The 18,862-nt window shown below is 43.8% G+C and overlaps 1 protein-coding gene across 1 annotated transcript in view; it reads right to left on the reverse strand.

Annotated features, from left to right (window-relative positions):
* The window catches only part of mgat5b (alpha-1,6-mannosylglycoprotein 6-beta-N-acetylglucosaminyltransferase B), a 30,774-nt gene extending 12,901 nt beyond the window's left edge, over positions 1-17,873 (reverse strand). Inside the window, exons 1-8 of the mRNA XM_086133666.1 lie at positions 17,525-17,873; positions 16,591-16,703; positions 9,545-9,689; positions 6,823-6,932; positions 4,645-4,718; positions 4,290-4,457; positions 3,382-3,546; positions 2,854-3,023 (exon numbers count right to left, since the gene is read on the reverse strand). Of these exons, the coding sequence (XP_085989792.1) occupies positions 2,854-3,023; positions 3,382-3,546; positions 4,290-4,457; positions 4,645-4,718; positions 6,823-6,932; positions 9,545-9,689; positions 16,591-16,703; positions 17,525-17,586 (1,007 nt within the window). The 5' untranslated portion in view covers positions 17,587-17,873. The remainder of the gene's footprint in view (positions 1-2,853; positions 3,024-3,381; positions 3,547-4,289; positions 4,458-4,644; positions 4,719-6,822; positions 6,933-9,544; positions 9,690-16,590; positions 16,704-17,524) is intronic.
* Positions 17,874-18,862: the final 989 nt, after the last annotated feature.

An 18,862-nucleotide genomic window follows, 5' to 3' on the forward strand; every position in this document is an offset into this window, starting at 1 on the left:
GCATGAGAAGGAAAGCCAAGAGGAGGTGATGCTAATAGTTCTGAGCCCGAGGGAGTCAGAGGGAGCACAACCCACTTACTTTTTTAGCTGACCTAGCTAGCTAGCTAGCTTCACAGTTCACACAACTATCAGACCTGCTTCTGACAGGTGATGGTAAACTCGGTAGATGATGTGCAGTTTATAATCAAGTCGCAAACCTTGCATGTTATTTATGTATTTTTTCTGATTTGATCCAAAAGAATAATCCAAATGGATTCATTTTAGGTGCTTCCGACGTGACAGTGAGGCAGGCTCCAGCCCTCGTCATATAGCGTAGCCTACTGTGGGCTAAAAAAGTACAACAAAAGGCACACAAAATGAAAACAAACACAGAATGACTTGACAAGTCATGAAGTTCAAGTCAAAGTCAAGTCTTTCATAAGTTTTAGCCAAGCAAGTCAGAAGTTATAAAATCAGCGACTCGAGTCGACGCAAGTCCGACTCATAAGACTCGAGTTCCCCACCTCTGATATATAAACTGACACTGCATCCCAAAGAGGTTGATAAATCTACTTGGCTTCACATTCAGCCCTCCCATTATATTTTCCCCCAGGCTGCACATTTTATTTCCTGATGAATAGAGTCCAATTTCAGCTCCGGAGGAATGCTACGCTGCCTGCATCTATAAATGTATATTTACTAACAAGCTATCCGCTGCGTGTCTCTGGCGCAGCGTCTGCACAGGACACGGGACATAAGCGGTTACGATTTAACAACCCTAACCACGCCATATGTTTCTTTGGCAATTCCTTTCCGGCTGCACGGTTCAAGTGGCCCACTTCCAAAATTTATCATGCCATGTGGCATCAGGCATCAATAATGCAGCTGTGTTGTTTTAATGAACTCTTCCACGGGAGTCATTTGTCAGAGTAAAAAAAAAAAAAAAAAAAAAAGTACCGTGGTACTACATAAAGTTAGGACCATACAGAAATATGATGAATAATTCATCAAACAACTCATCAATAAGTCGGTTTCACCATGAGAGTCAAAAAGGTGTTGATAAAAATGTCCACCCCCTAGAATCACGCCAACACCCCTCTGTTCTCCATCCTCAATCAACAAGCAGATGACATCCAAATACGACACGCCATTCAGTTTTTTTTTTTAGATTCAGGTAGCGTTATTATTTGTTATGTTGTTGTTATTCTTCTACATGACTGCAGAGTGATTGATGATGCAAACACACACATTTCTATCTGAAAACGCAGCTACTGGGTGACGACAGGGTGCCAATAAAATAGGTCTTTTTTTTTTTTTTTACTTCAGCTACTTGTCACATACAATCATATTGTATGCGAGTCACTTTAAAGTTCTGTGAATCATCATTTGGAGTTTGTGTCCACGTTAACGTATGCCGTTCTCGTCAACGTTGCGATGGGGATCCCAAAGTGGGAAGTTACCCTGCCATGAATCAATACGTCGTGACATCAATTAGTGAGGTAAATAACAGCGCGTCCAGCTGAAGCATTCCCACTGCGGCATATTTCCCACCTCGCCGATCTCCCATCTCAGCCCTTCTCAAAGCACCTTTTCCTCCCAGCCTGATATTTAAGCTCAAAGGGCAGGCCAAACTCATTAATAGCATTCCCTCTTCTCGACAGCAGTGGATACTCTGCTCACTAACAAGCACACATTATCATCAGCCTGTCTTGCGCTGGCTTTCTCACCGCCCACAGAAAATCAAATATTGCACGCAGGCGTTTTCCCCGAAGGTGGAGAAATTCTGAAAGATCACGGACCTGTCGGTTGTGTGAACTCCTGCGATTGCACCTCGCGAGTGTGACAATCGATTAAGTCCCATCGAAAAAAAAACATGAAAAGCCCGTCTGCTGAGAAAAAGTGTTAGCGCGCGTGCGTGCGTGTGTGTGCGTGTGTGTGTGTGCGCGCCCCATGACAAGCAACAAGCCAGTTATCACTCTGGAGTCAGTGAGCTGCAGCATGGAGGAGGTGCATAAACTGCAGTCATGCTGTTGAGCCTTCGGGCCAAAATGCTTTTTGCAGGAAGTAGGAATTATGGATACAGGCATGGGGTGCATGTGGGGATCAAAAGTGATTTAAAGAAAAAAAAATTGCTGAGAAACAGCGTCGTGATTGGGCTCTTGATTGCTTTCAGACAACACCGAGTCGATAATGAAACATTTTCTTTGAGTAAACAAAGGTTTGCCCCCCCCAAAAATAAATAATTTTTTTAAAAAACGCTCCACACTGTCACCAATCGTTTTAAGGAACAGCTCGCTCTAATTATTCTCCAACAGCGTTGAAAAAGCAGCACAGAATTTCAGACTCTAAGGCAGTGAGGGCTGGTCAATAAGGGGCGCTTGGCTGCCGCCCTAAAGGCAAAAATGTCCATTTAAATTATAAAACGAAAACATAAGATGAGGGCATTTCCAGTTTGGGAGCGCGGAACGTTTAGTCAGTCCTCATGCAATATATTTTAGGACAATTGCATGTTTGCAACTTTGAGGGGGGAAAGACCCCAACAATGCCATCTAACATTGCCGGGAAGAAGGATTCGGACTGTGAGCAAAACCCTCGCATCATCATCTCGCCAATTGAGAAACAGACGCCATCATCTTTCTCAAGTCTGTTCCAGAAGTGCAGTAACAGTAACAGATGCTAAAGCAAAACAAATGTGGTAATAATATTGCTTCTTTCAGCTTCTGACCATGACCGTGAATTTTTACCGCTCTCCATTTGTATTCAACACAGTGGGCTAAAACCTTAAGCATATGCGCAAAGAAATATTTCCCCAAATGTTCCTTCATTAACATAAACGGGAGAGGTGGGTGGGGGGGGGGGGGGGTCAGTACATACCCGTGGAGCTCCTTGACAGAAACAGAGATCTTGAGGTCATGTCCGAGCACGTAGAGAGCCGTGAGGATGTCGGCCCACTGCACCATCTCACCCAGCGGACCCCCTTTCAGCACCTTCGGGCTGAACACATCGCCGGACTCCTCTGTCAGAAATCCCACGTGGACGAGAATCTGTATTCAGAGGAACCATCGAGAGTGAGCCCAGGAAAGGAAACCCAAGCGCACGACAGAAAGTATTTGTTGCCGCGAGTGACACGGTTGGATTTCTCCGGGATTATTTTTCCAAATTCTTCTTGCCGAGATTTTAGTATTTTTCTGTCTGGGCGAGGCATGGAAGGAGCTGATGTGTTCACACACTTCATGCATCGGAGGATTATCAAACAACTCATAACTGTCTGAGTGTTTGTTTCAACAGTATTAAGACACGTCACTGAAACCAAAATGACTCGCTTTCAGTCTCTCGTCATCTGCTCATGGACCCGCTTGTGTGCAGCTTCATATTTCTGTTTTGCAAATCCTCGGCGCTCACCCGCTTCTCGTCCCTGCGGTGGCTGCGCAGCTTATCATCCAGCCGCCGAGCCGCAGAGCCCCATTGCGCTGCCAGCCTTTGTATGCGTCTCTTCATGAAGTTCAGAGACTCCTTCGCGGTGCCCACCTGCTCCAGCAGAGCGCCCGTGTCAAACCGGAAAACAGCCTGGAGGACATCAGCCATTGTTAGTGATGGGGCTGATTTGTTATGGGGTTTTTTTTGTTGTTGTTTTGTTTTGTCCCCCTGCGCCCATATTTCATTTCTTCAAGCTAATTGTAAGCCATTACCATCAAACGGAAAGCATCAAGCATTATGGCTTGTGCGGCTTGTAAAATCCCGCATTGAAATTCATATCGTTTGCTTTCAATTCCAATTGAACGGCTTGACTGAAGACAATGGGGAATTTTAAGACTATATGAGGCACAGAGCGACAGTTGTGTCTATTTAGAGCTACCCGGGGGTCAGATCGTTCGAGTGGGATGTCTGATGTATTACAGGCTCATCCTCATAAATAGTTTGCATATATTATCCGGGTAAAGACACCACGGAATGACAGCCAGTGCGCTCCGGAAAGATGGCGCGCTGCATATTCAGCTTGTCAGGATGTTATTGATCATAAAACAAAGCTATGGATTGATTTAGGGAGCGATAGACGCTTAGCTTGACCGCAATAAGTTGAAAGCAAGTTGCAGAAACAGGTTGGAGAGTCGCTTGCTGTTTAATATTCTGCTTCACTTCATTTTACTTGTCATTTTGAAATATTTGCTCCCGACAGCCCTCACACTGGCAGCGCTGTACCCAATCGCTTCTGCTTTCCAAGACTAAGATCTCTGCGGGGTGGTGGGGGGTGCAGGGGGGGGGGGGGGGGGATACATTGTATCCCTGTACTTCGGTGCTTTCTTCCATACTTGTTTTCTGGGTGGGGGCTTCAAAGTGGGCGTAGCAGTCTGGTTCCTCCAGGCCAGCGGGGGGCAGAACCACTCCACCTCACTCAGGTAGATGAGAAAGGAGCAGTCCGAGCCGTCGACTCCATAAAATGCATAGCACGGGTCAGAGGTCCAACGGGCGCGCATCCACTAGAACACACACACACACACACACACACACACATGAAATGTACCAATCTCGACAACCCTGAACTCCACGAGGAGTGTTTGTCTCAGTTCGTATTACACAAAATCTCTGCTGCACAGAGATGGACAAAAAAAATGTGTTTTTCTGTGTGCAAAAAAGTTTTGGAATCCATACTCAAGGCAGACTTACATCCATTTTGCCGGGGCAGTCTGGATAATGAGGGTCTTTTGGAATGTCACACTGTCCCAATGTTCCTTCCCTAACTGGAGACAATAAAAGTCGGCGGTTATCAGAGCTTGTAGGCACACAAAAGCACATCTCTCTCGACCTCATTTCAGCCAGCATCAAAAGATTTAACAGTGTGTTTTGCTTTTTCCTTTGGCTTTCTGTGACACGTTTTCTGAAAGGAATGTGGGAACAGAAGAAAGGGGACAAAAGAATATCCTAAACAAGTTAATGCCAATGCCACAGTCAAGTAAGGGGACTCACATTCAAAGCAGAAACACATTTTCTTCAGCCTTACAAAGTGTTTCGGTGTCATGCTTGTCGAACATCAGTTGTCATATGGATGACTGAGCGGACGTTTTCTTTACCTATTAAGCAATGGCCAGTTCGGTACGGTCATTTTGCGCCATTCCCAGCAGTGAGGTTTGGATTTTCTTTGACAGGTATCATATGTATTTGAGTTCTGCCTTGCGCTTGTATGACAAGTAGCAGGGAATGAAGCTGTAGACTGCTCCTTCTATTAAACTTTACCGACTAGCGAGCGACCAACTGGATGAATGTTCCATGTTGCTCCACTATTCTAAACACGGCGTTCTGTTTCATATTGTGTTTGTAGAATATGAATTCGGCAGTAAAATTCACCCATGCTGATCCATCGCAGGTGGCGGCCATTTTGCCATTTGTTGTCGACCGAAAATAACAACACAGTTGCTCAGGGTTCGGGTAACGAGCAATCACAACTCACTTCGCAAACATCACACGACCAAACCTCGAAAACAGGTGAGCCGTGACGGTCGTTCCCACTGAGGCACTGTGATATCATTTTCAGTCGACAGCAAGTGGCACAATGGCCGCCCCCTGGGGATGGATTAAAAACTGCTTCATTCATATTCCACAGATGCAGCATTAAGCAGAAAGTCATGTTTGGACTGGTGGGTGTACACAGAATATAATAACAACAAAGAAAATGTTTTTACTTGACTTCCACTCAAAGGAGTATTTTATATTTTTCAATAGTTTCATGGTGAATTTCTCTTGAAACTATTCAGCGCGATGACAATTCATGCTGTTCAATGTTCCCGAAAAGACTGCTTCGTGTCAATTCAAGTTTTTTGAAAAGGGCTCCGTTTTGCGTAGTTTTGTAGCTAATATTTTGTCCGCTGCAAGGATTACCGCTTGTTCGTCAACAAAGACAAATTGGGGCATATACCCTAAGTAGCTACCAAGCTCATGCAAGTTATTGGCCTAACATGGCTCATGTGGCTTAATAACCATGTCAGGTTTTATTATCCCTTAGCCACCTTCGCAATGCCCCCCCCCCTCCTACCAGCCCCTTCTCAATTAATTCACTCTGTCTTTATTTCTCTGCACCTCCTTCCCATCTCTATCCATCCTTCTCCTCACAGCCCCGACACTAGTGAGCCCAATTAGGGGAGCGGTTGCGGCTTCTCCACCATACAGCACCTCATCAGTCACGAGGTCTTATTAGCATGATAGCAGCATGACTTAAAAAAAGAAACTTTCTGTAACGCTGCACTTGGATCAAGCTCATTTCAATGTTATCAGACGTTATGACACATTAACGAGACGGCCTGCTGGATTGTTGTCACAAAGAGCAGCGTGAATTAAAATGTGATTTTTGCTTTGTACCCGACGCAGGAATCGAAAGTGACAGCTCATGACAACGCCGACAGCGCCGCATGGCATCAGCCTCAAAGATCATTCATCATCATGATTTAAATATCCTGCTTCGAGTGTTCTAACGCGAGCGTGCTGGAGAATGCGTTGCGGCGCGCGGAATCACCTGAGTGCTTCCAGTTATGACACATATAAAGGGTTCGCTTTTTGAATGGGCAATGTGTCGTGAAGAATGCCTGCCATGTTTTGTGAGCTCAACCGGCAAGTGCAAGTTACTCATAAATTGTGCATTCAAGAACAGTCAGACTTTGACAGTTTGCCTCGCTGCGTGCGGGCAGGAAAGCGTTTTCCAAATTGCAAGGATTTGAAATGGACGGCTGGGATTCATCTGAAGGGCGACCGCTTTATTTGACATTCCCGAGGCGCGAGAGAGCAGGACAGGTGTGTGCGGCCGTGTGTACGCGCGTGCGTGTTTGTGTGAGGAAGCTCTGGTTTCAATGTCACCTTTTTTGCTCGCGATGCTGCGCTGCAGAATCTGCTCGACCCTCCCTGCCATGTCCGACATGTTCTGGGCGATGGCCTGGATCCGCTCCACCAGACCTATCGGCTGAATTCTGACAAAAAACGAGGACATGAGGATCTCATATTCCAGATTCATTTTTCAGAGTGAAAAATTCCACGCTGGAAATAAACACTCCAAAAATATCGGGCTTCGTCATGCTTATTTTCAACATTATGAATGAAAAGTTTCGTATTGGGCTAAACAGATGTGTTGTGTTGAATCGACATTTATTGCACAAGAGTTTATGTGTAAAAGGAAAAACAGGCTTGCTGTTTTGATCACGTTCGGAAAAATCCCCTCATTGTTGAGCATAATACATAAATTGCATAACTTATAAATGTTTTGTTTTCTAATGGGACTGGGAAACCGAATATGGAGATGCCTTGACGCATGCGGCGAGCGTGTTTGCAATCTTACAGCGGGGATCTCAAAAGACATGCATAATTCTGGAATTAATAATACTTAAAAACCAATTTGTCAGGCGTTTTCATTAGCGAGTGATTTTTTTTTTTTCATTATCACAGTAAATTCCGAAAAGACGAACTTTCTTTTGTGGATCTAGATGATGTCAAATGCACTCTTAGATTTTTCACTTGTGGGAGAGTGGGAGTACTAAAGTATTCATAAATAACCACAAACCTTTTCACACACACGCACACACACACACACACACACACACACACACACACACACACACACACACACACACACACACACACACACACTTTGTAATCTATTGTGTGCGCTTGAATGATTCATACAAACTCCTAACAGACAGTATATAGAAAAAGAAAAGGCTATATTTCCAAAGGAGTAACTAATTGGCATTTGTGGTGCCATAATAGGTTTCCTCTTCTTTCATGTTCTTTTTCTTTTTGGGGACATTTATTTCAACGAAAATATCGACTTTTTATTTGGTGTGATATGAATGATCTACACACGCTTTCTTGTTGAGAGATAATATGGAAGAGCTTAGCGATCGCCTAGTTCGACAGGTATCCTCGCTTTTTTTTCCCCCCACACGCGCTAAATTGTCTGAACAGGGCTGCTCTTCCTTTAAAGAGTTCTTTTTAATGAGCTCCCTCTCTCTCTCTTTGCCTCTCTCTGAAAATCTCTTCAAAGTAATGGAATGGCGGTTCTGTTGGGTTCTGTGGGCGCCGAGCTCATTTGCATAGCTACATTCAAACGCAGCGTACACTTTTATTTCTCCTCACTGGTCCGGGAAGACATGATAGGGAAACATTGTCCTTTATCCTCTCCATCGACAGATTAGCAAAAAAAAAAAAAATGAAATGCCATTCATGCAGACACACAACTGCAGAACGGGGATAATCAAGTACACGCGCAGGCACGCACGCGCACAGGCACAGCGAAAGCGATCATAGCAACACAACAGCCGCGTCTCCGGGGTTCGCCGTTGATTAACCGCGTTCGTCAGATGAAATGGAGGTTGGCAGTATAATCATTCAGAAAATTAGAAGCGCCAAATTGGTGGCCTTTGCCACCGCCACATTTGCCGTCGAGTCTATCAAGCGCCAATTAAATGTTTTATTTGAAATCGAATGACAAAAATCCAAAAGGTATTTTGGTCGAGAATTGATCATTCAGTCAATGAGTGGGATGAAAAATGAGAACGTTGACCAAACTTTTTTTTTTCTTCTGCATGCGCAAGAAACGCGGCAACGTGGAAGAGAGTCTTTTTGTTCATGGCTTTTACACACCAGCACTGCATCACCAACTTCCTATTTGATCCCTGGCGGATGGGCACACGTGGTAAACAACTCTGTGCAACTCTGTCCGACTGTATTGCCGTCATTGCGTCACACACATGCAAGATGCAATTGCAACGTCAGGATTTGGATCCTCACGCTCCTCCAAAGAGAGCTATGAGTACGCGGAGGCCATTTGATGAGCCACACCAATGTTGCTGCGCGAGAGGCAGAATTTGGCAATTATTCCATGTGGGTTTTCCTGTGGGCTTCTAAAAAAAAAAGCACTTGTACAGCTTTCGGGTCACTTCAGGTCAAACACGTTCATCTGTATAACAGCATATGATGTATTGTAATTTATTATGCAGTTGCATGCAAAGATGGATGAAAGGTAGTAAAAAAAAGTATTGCCGGCATGTAAGCATGATGGCCAGTACATAAACAGGAGGGATCCTCCTTTACTCAAACCCATGGGTAGATTCAAGTATGAGAGGTCTGTTGCTATAGCAACCACACTCAAATCTGGGCTGGCGGCTTTGTTAAAGAGCAGTGCTCTTTTTGTTGTCTTTGGCCACTTTGTGTTCACCTGCATTTAGCGATGCCGTCGAACCGCAAATTATTCCGAGGTGAAGTTTTACTTGATGAATGGACATTTTTTCGTGGGAAATGACTGGCCAATGCGCAAAGTGCGGTTTCTCACATTTTTTTTTTTTTGCAATTATTGAAATTCAACATTTTCTTTCTGAATTAGCTTTCCTTATACTTGCTTAAGAATTGAAGCTAAAGGGGCCATCGACTGTCCATCTTTTCCATATGGAATCACCTGTGATGATCCAATAGCTACAGCATATCTTAAAAAAGTGGCCTGGACATCAAAACATATTTGCGCCTATGAGATAAGTGCAACGTTCGCAGAGCGGAGCGTGAAACAGTCAAGTAGATGTGCTCGGTGTACCTGTCTAGGACGGAGGCGAGCTCATCCAGCTTGTGGGTTTCAGTGGTGTTACCCAGTCGAGACAGAGTGTCCATCCGCTTCATAATGACTTCCAGCATGTCGCTGATTTTCCTGAGCACACCGCGAGATTCTTGACCACCAAATACTAAAAAGCAAGGAGGCGGGGGGTGGGGGGGGGGGTCAAAAATGATCACAAAATAATAATAAAAGGAAAAGTGGATGAGTGAAAAACAGATCAAAGAGGGAAGGAGAAAGAGCAGCGTCAAGATTAAAAGTGAACAAAATAAAATGCGTGCTAATGATTTCAATTCAATTTCTATCATCACTGAAGCTAAAACACACCGAGACCAATCTTTTGTTTTCTAGAGCCACTCTGTTGTAGGTACAGTGTAGCCCCCCCCCCCCACACTGTACTTCATTACTAAATCAACAGTTTTCTGGGAGCCAGTGTTTTTAACATGGGGTGAAAAGACAGAATCAGCTATTTATTCTGACACTATTGGTTTTGCTTTCTCACCCGACTCAAATAATTAATGACTCGAGCTGTGGTCTAACGCTGCTGGCAAACACCTTGTCAATTTTTTGGCCCACAGCAGCACACAATAAGGTCAGAAGACTGCAATGCGATGTGTTCGAGTCCGCCCCCCCCACACCTTGCCGCAATTTTATTTGATCGCACTAATCTCTAAACGCTAATTAACACACGATAGTGTCGGTGGTCAAGGGGGTGAACAATCTTTGCAGCTTCAAAAAAAAAAAAAAAAAGACAAATTAGATCAAGAGGACAATTAAACAATTTATCCCACCAGAAATTCCCATCGCAGATGAAAGCGCAATTAAAGTGCAGTTGCCTGATCAAACCTTTTGATCAAAGTCGTGATTGGAAAGGAAATCTCAATGCCACATAAGGAAATGCATCAGGGCTGTAAGTTAAAACCGAACTGTGCACCCTGGACGGAAAAGTCAATCGCACGTCACTTATAGACAAACTACAAATCAGCACTCAGATTCACACTCGACATTTTTTTTTTTAGAGTTTTCAGTTGAGCAAAGAAATATGTTCTTGCAATGCGTGAGGGAACAAGTGCAAACTTCACTTCAGGGTCTCCTGATGCGTGACAGTAGATTCTAACCTTTTACTTTTCCCTCAGCATTAGGCTTTAAAAAAAAACTTTTAAAAAGTCGCAACAAACTTGGCAAAACATTGAGTTGACACTTCCGGCAGAAAGTCACCTCTCTTGGAAGGGAAGTCTCCAGTAAGAAAATGCACCAAAAGAAAAGCATTTCCTCCTCATTGTGTCCAGTGCAGAGAAAAAAAATGAAGAAACATTCGCAATCGGGAGAGTGGAAAAGTTGCAGGAGAATTTTCAGCTGAGAAGAGTGTTTTGGAGAGACTGTCAATATTTCCTTCTCCTTTTTACTCGCATCTTCAATCATTGCTGGAATATATCCAGTCAAAGGGAAAAGCCTCCTTTCAATAATTCAACAGTTTGACAAGCATTTTTCACTTCCATCGAAAGATGAATTCGACTCGCTTTCGAGGAGCAGTTTAATATTTCGCTTGAGTCGAAATCACGAATCCATACAGGAAAAGGGACGAGGTCTGAAATGGGACTCAAGTGCTGCATGGTAAAATCGAATATACTGTTGTGCGCGACGTTGTGCTGATTGCGGCACGCTTCCAGTACAGTATCTTCCAACCGGGCAATGCGCAATTATTCCTGAGAATAGTGGCTCCAACTTTAAATAAGAGACTGGGGCTCCCTGCAGAAGGATTCCAGACATCTGCTATAAGTTGTTCTCTGAGCTGCAGTGCTGCAGTAAATCGAAAAGCCTCTGGGCTAAAGTGCGGGAAGGAGAACTCACAATTCTTCACATTAATACGTCTCATAAATCACCATTACGGAGACCAAATCGCCCTTCGTAGACAGTCCGTTTTTAAAATTGGGCCTTAGATAGCGGACGCTTGCAATCAAGTATTCATTAGGCCACTGTTCACGACTCCCCTTTTGTCTGCTCGGAAAAGATTGTGTCCCTGACCAAAAAACGCTCTATGAGTTGAGATTTTTGTGCCAATTTCGTGAGATTCCTCATCTGCCGGCTAATAAAGAACTTAAATAGCAGCAGCAGCTAATCACCTCTAACGACTCCATTCCAGCAGTGACCAATATCCGTGATATGGAAGTACCCTATATAAGAACTCCTTAGGCATGTTCTTATAGCATCGACGGCACGTATTTGTTTGTAGGGGTTTCAAACAGACATTTTAGAGAATACAAACACAGTTCAAACATATATTAGGGTATTTTAAAAAGCTGCGTAATATATACCGTATTTTACGGAGGTTTTTTTGGGGGGTAATTAAAAACTTGACTTATAAAATGTCCTCATTTTCTGTTGGCATAAAAATCAGGATTACAGAGGGTTTGACGTTGAATTAAAAAAAAAACAGGCTGATTATTGGACAGACTACTTCCTGTGTTCACTATTATTTGAAATTTACTCAGTGTAAATAGTGTATGGGCGACGGAAGGGGAGGGGGTGGCGGTGCTGCATTGCAACCCTGTCAGAGAGGTGTTCATTGAACAATTTTAGATCGTCATTCATCACTGTCATTATAGTCTGGGTGGTGCATAATATTGATCAAGTTCACGTTTAATTTAGCTGTTGAACTGCGTCGAGACGCATTGGGGTTAAGCGGAAGCCTCAGCATTTGAACACCCCCAAGGTGACATCACCTAATGTCAACTTCCGGACATTTGAAGCGCGTCGTGCCACAGAACATCTCATTGTATTCCTCATTTGAACGCTCTTTTTGAGGGGTTTGGCTCTTTAGACGAAAAGTGTGTTTACAAAGAGGCTCCCTTGGCATATGAGCTGCACTATGTTCCTCTCACAGTCTCCATCTCATCAGGATCCCATCCTAACATAATCACACAATCGAACCCTCTTCCTGTGCTTTCACTCCTGATTTAAAGATTCATTACCGAGCAGGCCGATTGAGATCGGGGGTTGCCAGATGGAGAAGCTATCAGAGCAGAGAATGACTGTACGTGATCTTCTGTGCAACTCCACCCTCGTATTCTGTCTGGCATCCTAAAAATGAAAACAAGCTCTCTACTCCTACAAAAAAAAAAAAATAGTAATAATAATTATTACTATTTTTGGCTATTAAAACACCGCTCATTTCACCGCAGAGTGTCGCAGCAAACAATGAGGAGATGAGTTATTATGGGTTTCGTTCCCTTTTACGCTCTCAGTGCTCCCATTGTGCCAAACCAGGACAATATGATGATCATTTGCATAAACATATTTCCTATTTGCATAGCAAAAAAAATAAAATAGTTTGGCATGCATGCAGAATACACATACAAGAACCGCAAACGGTACTTGAACCGGGGCTTGACAAGAACTTCCTGACCCACTTTCACGTCAACCAAACATTTAATCAACATGAGCATGCAGAGTCAGAATCGGCAGTCAAATCAGTCGCTGATTCCATCAAACTATTCAATCGATAAAGTCTTTTTTTCTTTTTTCTTTTTTACAGCTCGATCTGTGAAATAGATTTCAATTGTGCCAAACCATTCTTTTCCCTTCATGCCTCGCAACTAACAAGTGTTCTGCAGCTAATTTACACAAAACATTGCAATTAAGTTGTTCATTTCCCCGCTCGTATCCTCGGGAGACAATTTAAACAAGTGGCACAGCTTACATCAACACTGTGTGCGCACAAATTTCAACCAACACTTAGCGCTCGCAGACCTGAGGCCCGAGTCATTAGAGGCAAACGGACACAAATTGGTCTGCGGTTGGAAGAGACAATCAGTGACAAGGAGACGTGACTCCAGCTTGGGCTTGCAGTGCAGTGCAGTTGGGAATGCTGTTTGGAATCATGAAGCCTGACCTGCCTTGTGTCGACGCCGCCAGCATGCGTCAAGTCAGGTGTAAAAATAGTGTGACATCAAACTGACAAATATTTGAAGAACACGACAATAAACAAAGGAGGGCATCGTGCTGTTTGTGTTGTTCTTTCCTCCCGTGGCTATTTATCACAAAAAGAAGACAAAGAATGTCAAAGGGCACATTGTATTAGCTTTATTTGGCGTGTAGCGGTGAGCCTCATGCCGCCCTTTACGTACTGTCGTTAGTCGGGACCATCTGATTTTATCGACGTATATTAGCCCCTTTTCAGAGTAATAAGAAGTGGCTGAAGTTTCGCCAATGAAACATCGCCACATGCTTCATTTGACATGAAACGTTATTATGCCGTTTGTCCACTACATGCTCTCCCTGCAATCAATCCAATGAGCATCCAGAGAAGATCATCACTTTCAATGAATGGCCTATTTTAAAACGCTTTTCATATATGGGTGCACCGCATTATAAGGCGCATAGAATAGACGCTACAATAGTGGCTGCGGTTGCGTTATGCATCCACTAGATGGAGCTAAGTTAAAGGGAATACAATACAATACAGCTTTATCTATACAGCGCTTTCACAGGTGGGGATTCACTCACTTGGGTTTTTTTTTAATTTTGTGAGGGGGTGGGGGGCTGACAGATTCCTTTCTTTTTTCAATTCAATTCAAGATTAACCTTCCCTATCTCTGCGCCATACTGCACATGCATTGGTTTGGGTGTCGGCAATAAGAGAGTGCTGGGGGAAAGAGCGCAACATTAACATGCACACCATTTAGTGTACTTTGTCCTGGATAAGTATCCTAGGTCTTTGAGGCAATGCTGCATTAAGACCCTCGGGTTAAAAGGACACAGTGAAGGAGGTCTTCAAAGAGCTTATTAGAAAGCGCCCGTGCACCTCTGGAGCCTTTCAGATAGCTTGGATCAAACGTCTCCGTCTTTAATGCTTCCCACTCTGGTAGAAAATGGATCCTTGTGCCATCTTTCTTCTTTTTCACTTCATTAGTCACTTGTACCTTCACCAGAGCGTATTCAAGCAAACGCATGCATTTTTAAGAGAGGATTCAGCTCTCATCCCACCCATGTGTCATCGAGCGGTAACTTTAAAACTGCATCATACGGGGAGGTACTGTATTTCTTTATCATATTTTTTCCTCTTGTGAAATCCATTCAGCAATACATTTTCACTCGCACTCCACATACATTCACAACTTACAAACCAAATAAGATTTCAAAGCGCAGTATGACACACCCCTGTTGAAATGCCAAGCTTTTTTTTTCAGAAATACAAAATAAAAACATGATAAATCATTTCAAAACTTTTTCCACCATTGTGACCTATAAAGTGTATAACTCAATAGATTTTTTTTTTCCAACAGCACTCATCATGTTATGGTTTATGGGGCCACTGGAGCAAATCCCAGCTGGCTTACAAACGAAATAAGATTTCTAAGCACAGTATTAAAGTGAACAACAACAACAAAAAAAAAAAAAGACCCCTACATACCTTTTGTGAAAATGCTGTGTTTTTGTGGAGGAAAAAAAAAAGACCATGATGAATTCTTTCAAACCTTTTTTTCCACTATTATGACCTATAAACTGTAATAGGCAACCCAATTGTTTTTTTTTCCCTCAACTTTTCAAAAGGCTTCCCCTGACATATGATTATTTATTCATTTTTTTATTTTTAGCAGAAGTCGTGTGTGGGGGGAAAATGTGTGTTACGGTGCAATGAAACCAAGGCGCAACTATTTTGGCATGTTCTTTTCCACAATATTGGCAATGGCATGAATATGTTTATTGCTGTACGTGCACACACGCACACGCAAACAACATAAAGTACATGTGAGGATTTCCATAGACTGATGTTCCGTGGCTTGCATTAAGGCTGATTTTAATGAGCTAAAGGCCAAACAAGCCTTCCCCTGACTATAGCGCGCGAGTGCAAAATTAATCAGACAGCTCTCCTGTCGTCTGCAACCCACTCTTCTACAACTCTGCATATAGGGCTTCCTTAATGAGCAAGAGCCTTTGAATTGTTGTGTTTTTTTTAATGGAAGAGCACCAAGTGCACATCAGTGGAGCTTCCCCTGCTTACTACACTCGAAAGTACACGCAGTGGCACTGCACCAATTATTCCCCAATCCATGCGAACACATTTAATAAGATTTCAATGGGAGCTAACAACTTAAAAGCGAGAGGTGGCTCAAGATAACTGCGCTGTCACGATGATTACAAAAGCTTGACCTGATCACGGTTACATGAACGATGCCAATTTGGGGGTAAATAAAAGACAAATGGCTTGTGATCGACAGAGGCGACCCTGCACAAATTTCATGCCAGCTGCTTTCAGCCACATGACCTATCGGCGGTGCCCACCATGTCAACAGCATGCCAGACGCGGATAAAAGGTGAGACAGTGAAGCAAATAGCGAGCAGCGATTCCCCCAAATGGCTGCTTTCGTGGCTGTTTATATGCATGGGCACAAAGCGGATACGCTAACAGCGTGTTTTGAAAGATAACAGCTTTCTTTCACTGTAACAATTTTAATGTTACGGAAGATTGTCGCCATTAACTTGTCAGCATCATGCTGAAGAGTGGGCCCCTTGCAGTCTTGTGATAAATACAATTTGCATACAACTCCCGACTTCAACACTCTGCGATGCTTAAATAATATTTCGAGATGTCTATGGAATGGCTTGCAAGAATATGGTTGTTTCAAAAGTACAAATATTGAATGTTATGTGACGACGGGCTGTACCGTATTGTCCAGGGTGTACGCTCTAACCCAAAAGTGCAGCTGGAGTTGCTCCAGCTCACCTGCTAAAAAAAAAAAAAATGGATGGATGGATGGATGGATGGTGGACAGACAGACAGACAGACAGACAGACAGACAGACAGGTTGGCTATTGGCTCCCACGAATGAGAGAAACCAATCTGGTAGACAGAAGACGAATATGATGGATTCCTGATGAACAAAGCGAGAGTGTGTGCCAGCTTGTGATGCAGCAATCAAGGAAGCCCCGTGCCACGCTCAGCATGTTGCTTGTCCGTTACCAGCATGGGCCGCGGCCACTCCAGACACCGTCAAAAGCCCTGATGTACAGCAGAACTGCAAGCTTACCTTCTGCCCGCGTGGTGAAAGGAGAATCTGAGGGTCGCTTGGCTGAGAACTGGCCCCCGAGAGAGGTCATTAGAAAGCACAAACTGAAGAAGCCAATCCCTAGCACGAAAATCCTAAACGGGGAGAAGAAAAGGCAAACGAGTCAACGTCAAAGCTGAAGAAACACAATGTACACACGGCGTCCGCAATTTTAGTTCTCATTGAACGTTATGCCCATTGTGAGACTTTTACACTGTACCAATCGACCCACGTGAGCACTCCCGGCTCATTACTTTAATTTCATAGTGCTGAGTGAGCCGTATGGGGGGCGGGGGGCTCAGGTTTTTAAGCTTGAAAAGAAGTGCTTTGTACCAATTACAGCCTTCACTGAAAACACGTTTGAACACTTGGAAACAACATTAAAAAAAATTCTCCCAATAACGATGAGAATGGGGAGTCTCTTGCTTCTCTGCATCTCTCATTATCGTTAGTGCTCCCCGGTTCACGTCGCCTTATAAATCCCCCAAATGTCACTAAGCCAGTCACTCCATCAAAATACCAACCTTGTCTGCTTTTACATCTTTCAATTCAAGTCTTTTCGTGTCTTGTCGTCATCCGTGGAGGTGGTAAAACTAGCTAGGCTATCGAGACAAAGTCATTTGTAGAGGGGACACATCGGTTTTCAAGGAGGTAAAATGTCGTTAAAAATAAATAAATACTCAAGTCCTGTCGAGATGCAGTATTTGTACTTCCTTGCTTCACACCAGGTGCGTTTGTCAACTTTGTTAAAAATAAAAGCCTGCCATCACCAAAATAGAAACCTATTTTCCATTACCGTGCGCAATGAATTAATTTGTTTCAATTTCAAGTTATGATATTCAAATATTAAACGACGAATTCACCCCAAAAAGGATACACACACACGCGCGCAATGAGTTCATTAGCGTTTGCTTACCTGAATGGTTTGTAAGTGAGAAGACATCTTCTCGTCATCGTGGAAATATCGCCGCTCATCATCGCGCACACGCGTGTCCATTCACCGAGCGGTGTGTGCCGGGCAGCTCAGCACGACTCCAACGCATAACTTTCAAGCGGGCAGGTGGCAGCCAGCGACCAAGAGTGGCACCGAAAACACAACTTCCACGCTTCTCTGTGTCACTGGTCCACACCAACTTCTTCCTTCGATGAGTGCTGCGGCTCAGTGGCTCCTTGTGTTGCTATCAGCCTCTCGCCACACACTGCGTGGATTGCGGATATTCGCCCCGCATCCCGTGTTACTGTTGCTCCCGGACTCGACGACGGCGTGTTCGGGAGGGTAATCAACAACACACGACTGACGCGAGAAGAAAAAAACAGTGGATGAAGACGGCCGAGAGCGCCATCTGGCGAGCCATATTGAAAAATGAGGATAAAACATGGCGGCTGCTGAGACACCCAAGTCGGTGTTCATCAACCCCACTGGGCCCCAAAGCAAGAAGGAGCGTGGGTCACTCCCCACACAACACGGCGATGGATACGGAAGGATGTCTTCGATTAAGTATATGAACATAAGTACGGAAACACCAACTTAAAATATTGTGGGAATCACCCAAAAAGTTTTCAGAATGCATCGTGGGAAATGGACAAATTTGCTTCCACTTTTTTGATGTCACACGTCCGCATTCTCACTTAGAATTTCATTGTGTTGTTTTTGTTTTGGGGCCCAATTGGGGGAAATTCCCGAATGCTGTGTCATTGCAGCGTCTTCGGGAGTTTCCGGTTGTGTCCTTGAAATACACCAATATCAGTCGTCTCTCACAGTATATGAATATCATGCACGCCTTCAACATTGCGACAGCAAAAAACAAGAAAAATCATTTAGATGTATAAATATACAATGTCAAAAACGAAACTGATAAATAACAATTGCCAAGCAAATAGTGATGCAAGCGAACACGGGTTCCTGGAAAAAAAGGGTGACAAAAATCATTTTAAAACAAATGTAAAGTGGAATAATTGTGTCGAAAAATGTGGAAAAACAACCAGTAAAAATTCAAAATATGACTCCGGGCTGGATTGACTCCCTGTGGTAATGGGACTCTAAGCTGGTGCTTAATTCCCTTCTGCCTCGGGTCGGCTCTGAGCCAAGTACTCATGCCAGCGCGATTGCTCATCCATCAACTTTGCCCTGTGAATTCTGAAAGTGCCACTGTGCGTTATTACTCATGCAGCAGTCCATACAGTATTACAAACTAGGGGTGATATTAGTTCATCTCTACAAGGAATTAGTCTTTGGAATCGTTGTTGGAGAGAT

This window comes from Hippocampus guttulatus, chromosome 16 (assembly GCF_054856545.1).
Source record: "Hippocampus guttulatus isolate MCC_2025c chromosome 16, RoL_Hgut_1.0, whole genome shotgun sequence".
Classification (NCBI taxonomy): Eukaryota; Metazoa; Chordata; class Actinopteri; order Syngnathiformes; family Syngnathidae; genus Hippocampus; species Hippocampus guttulatus.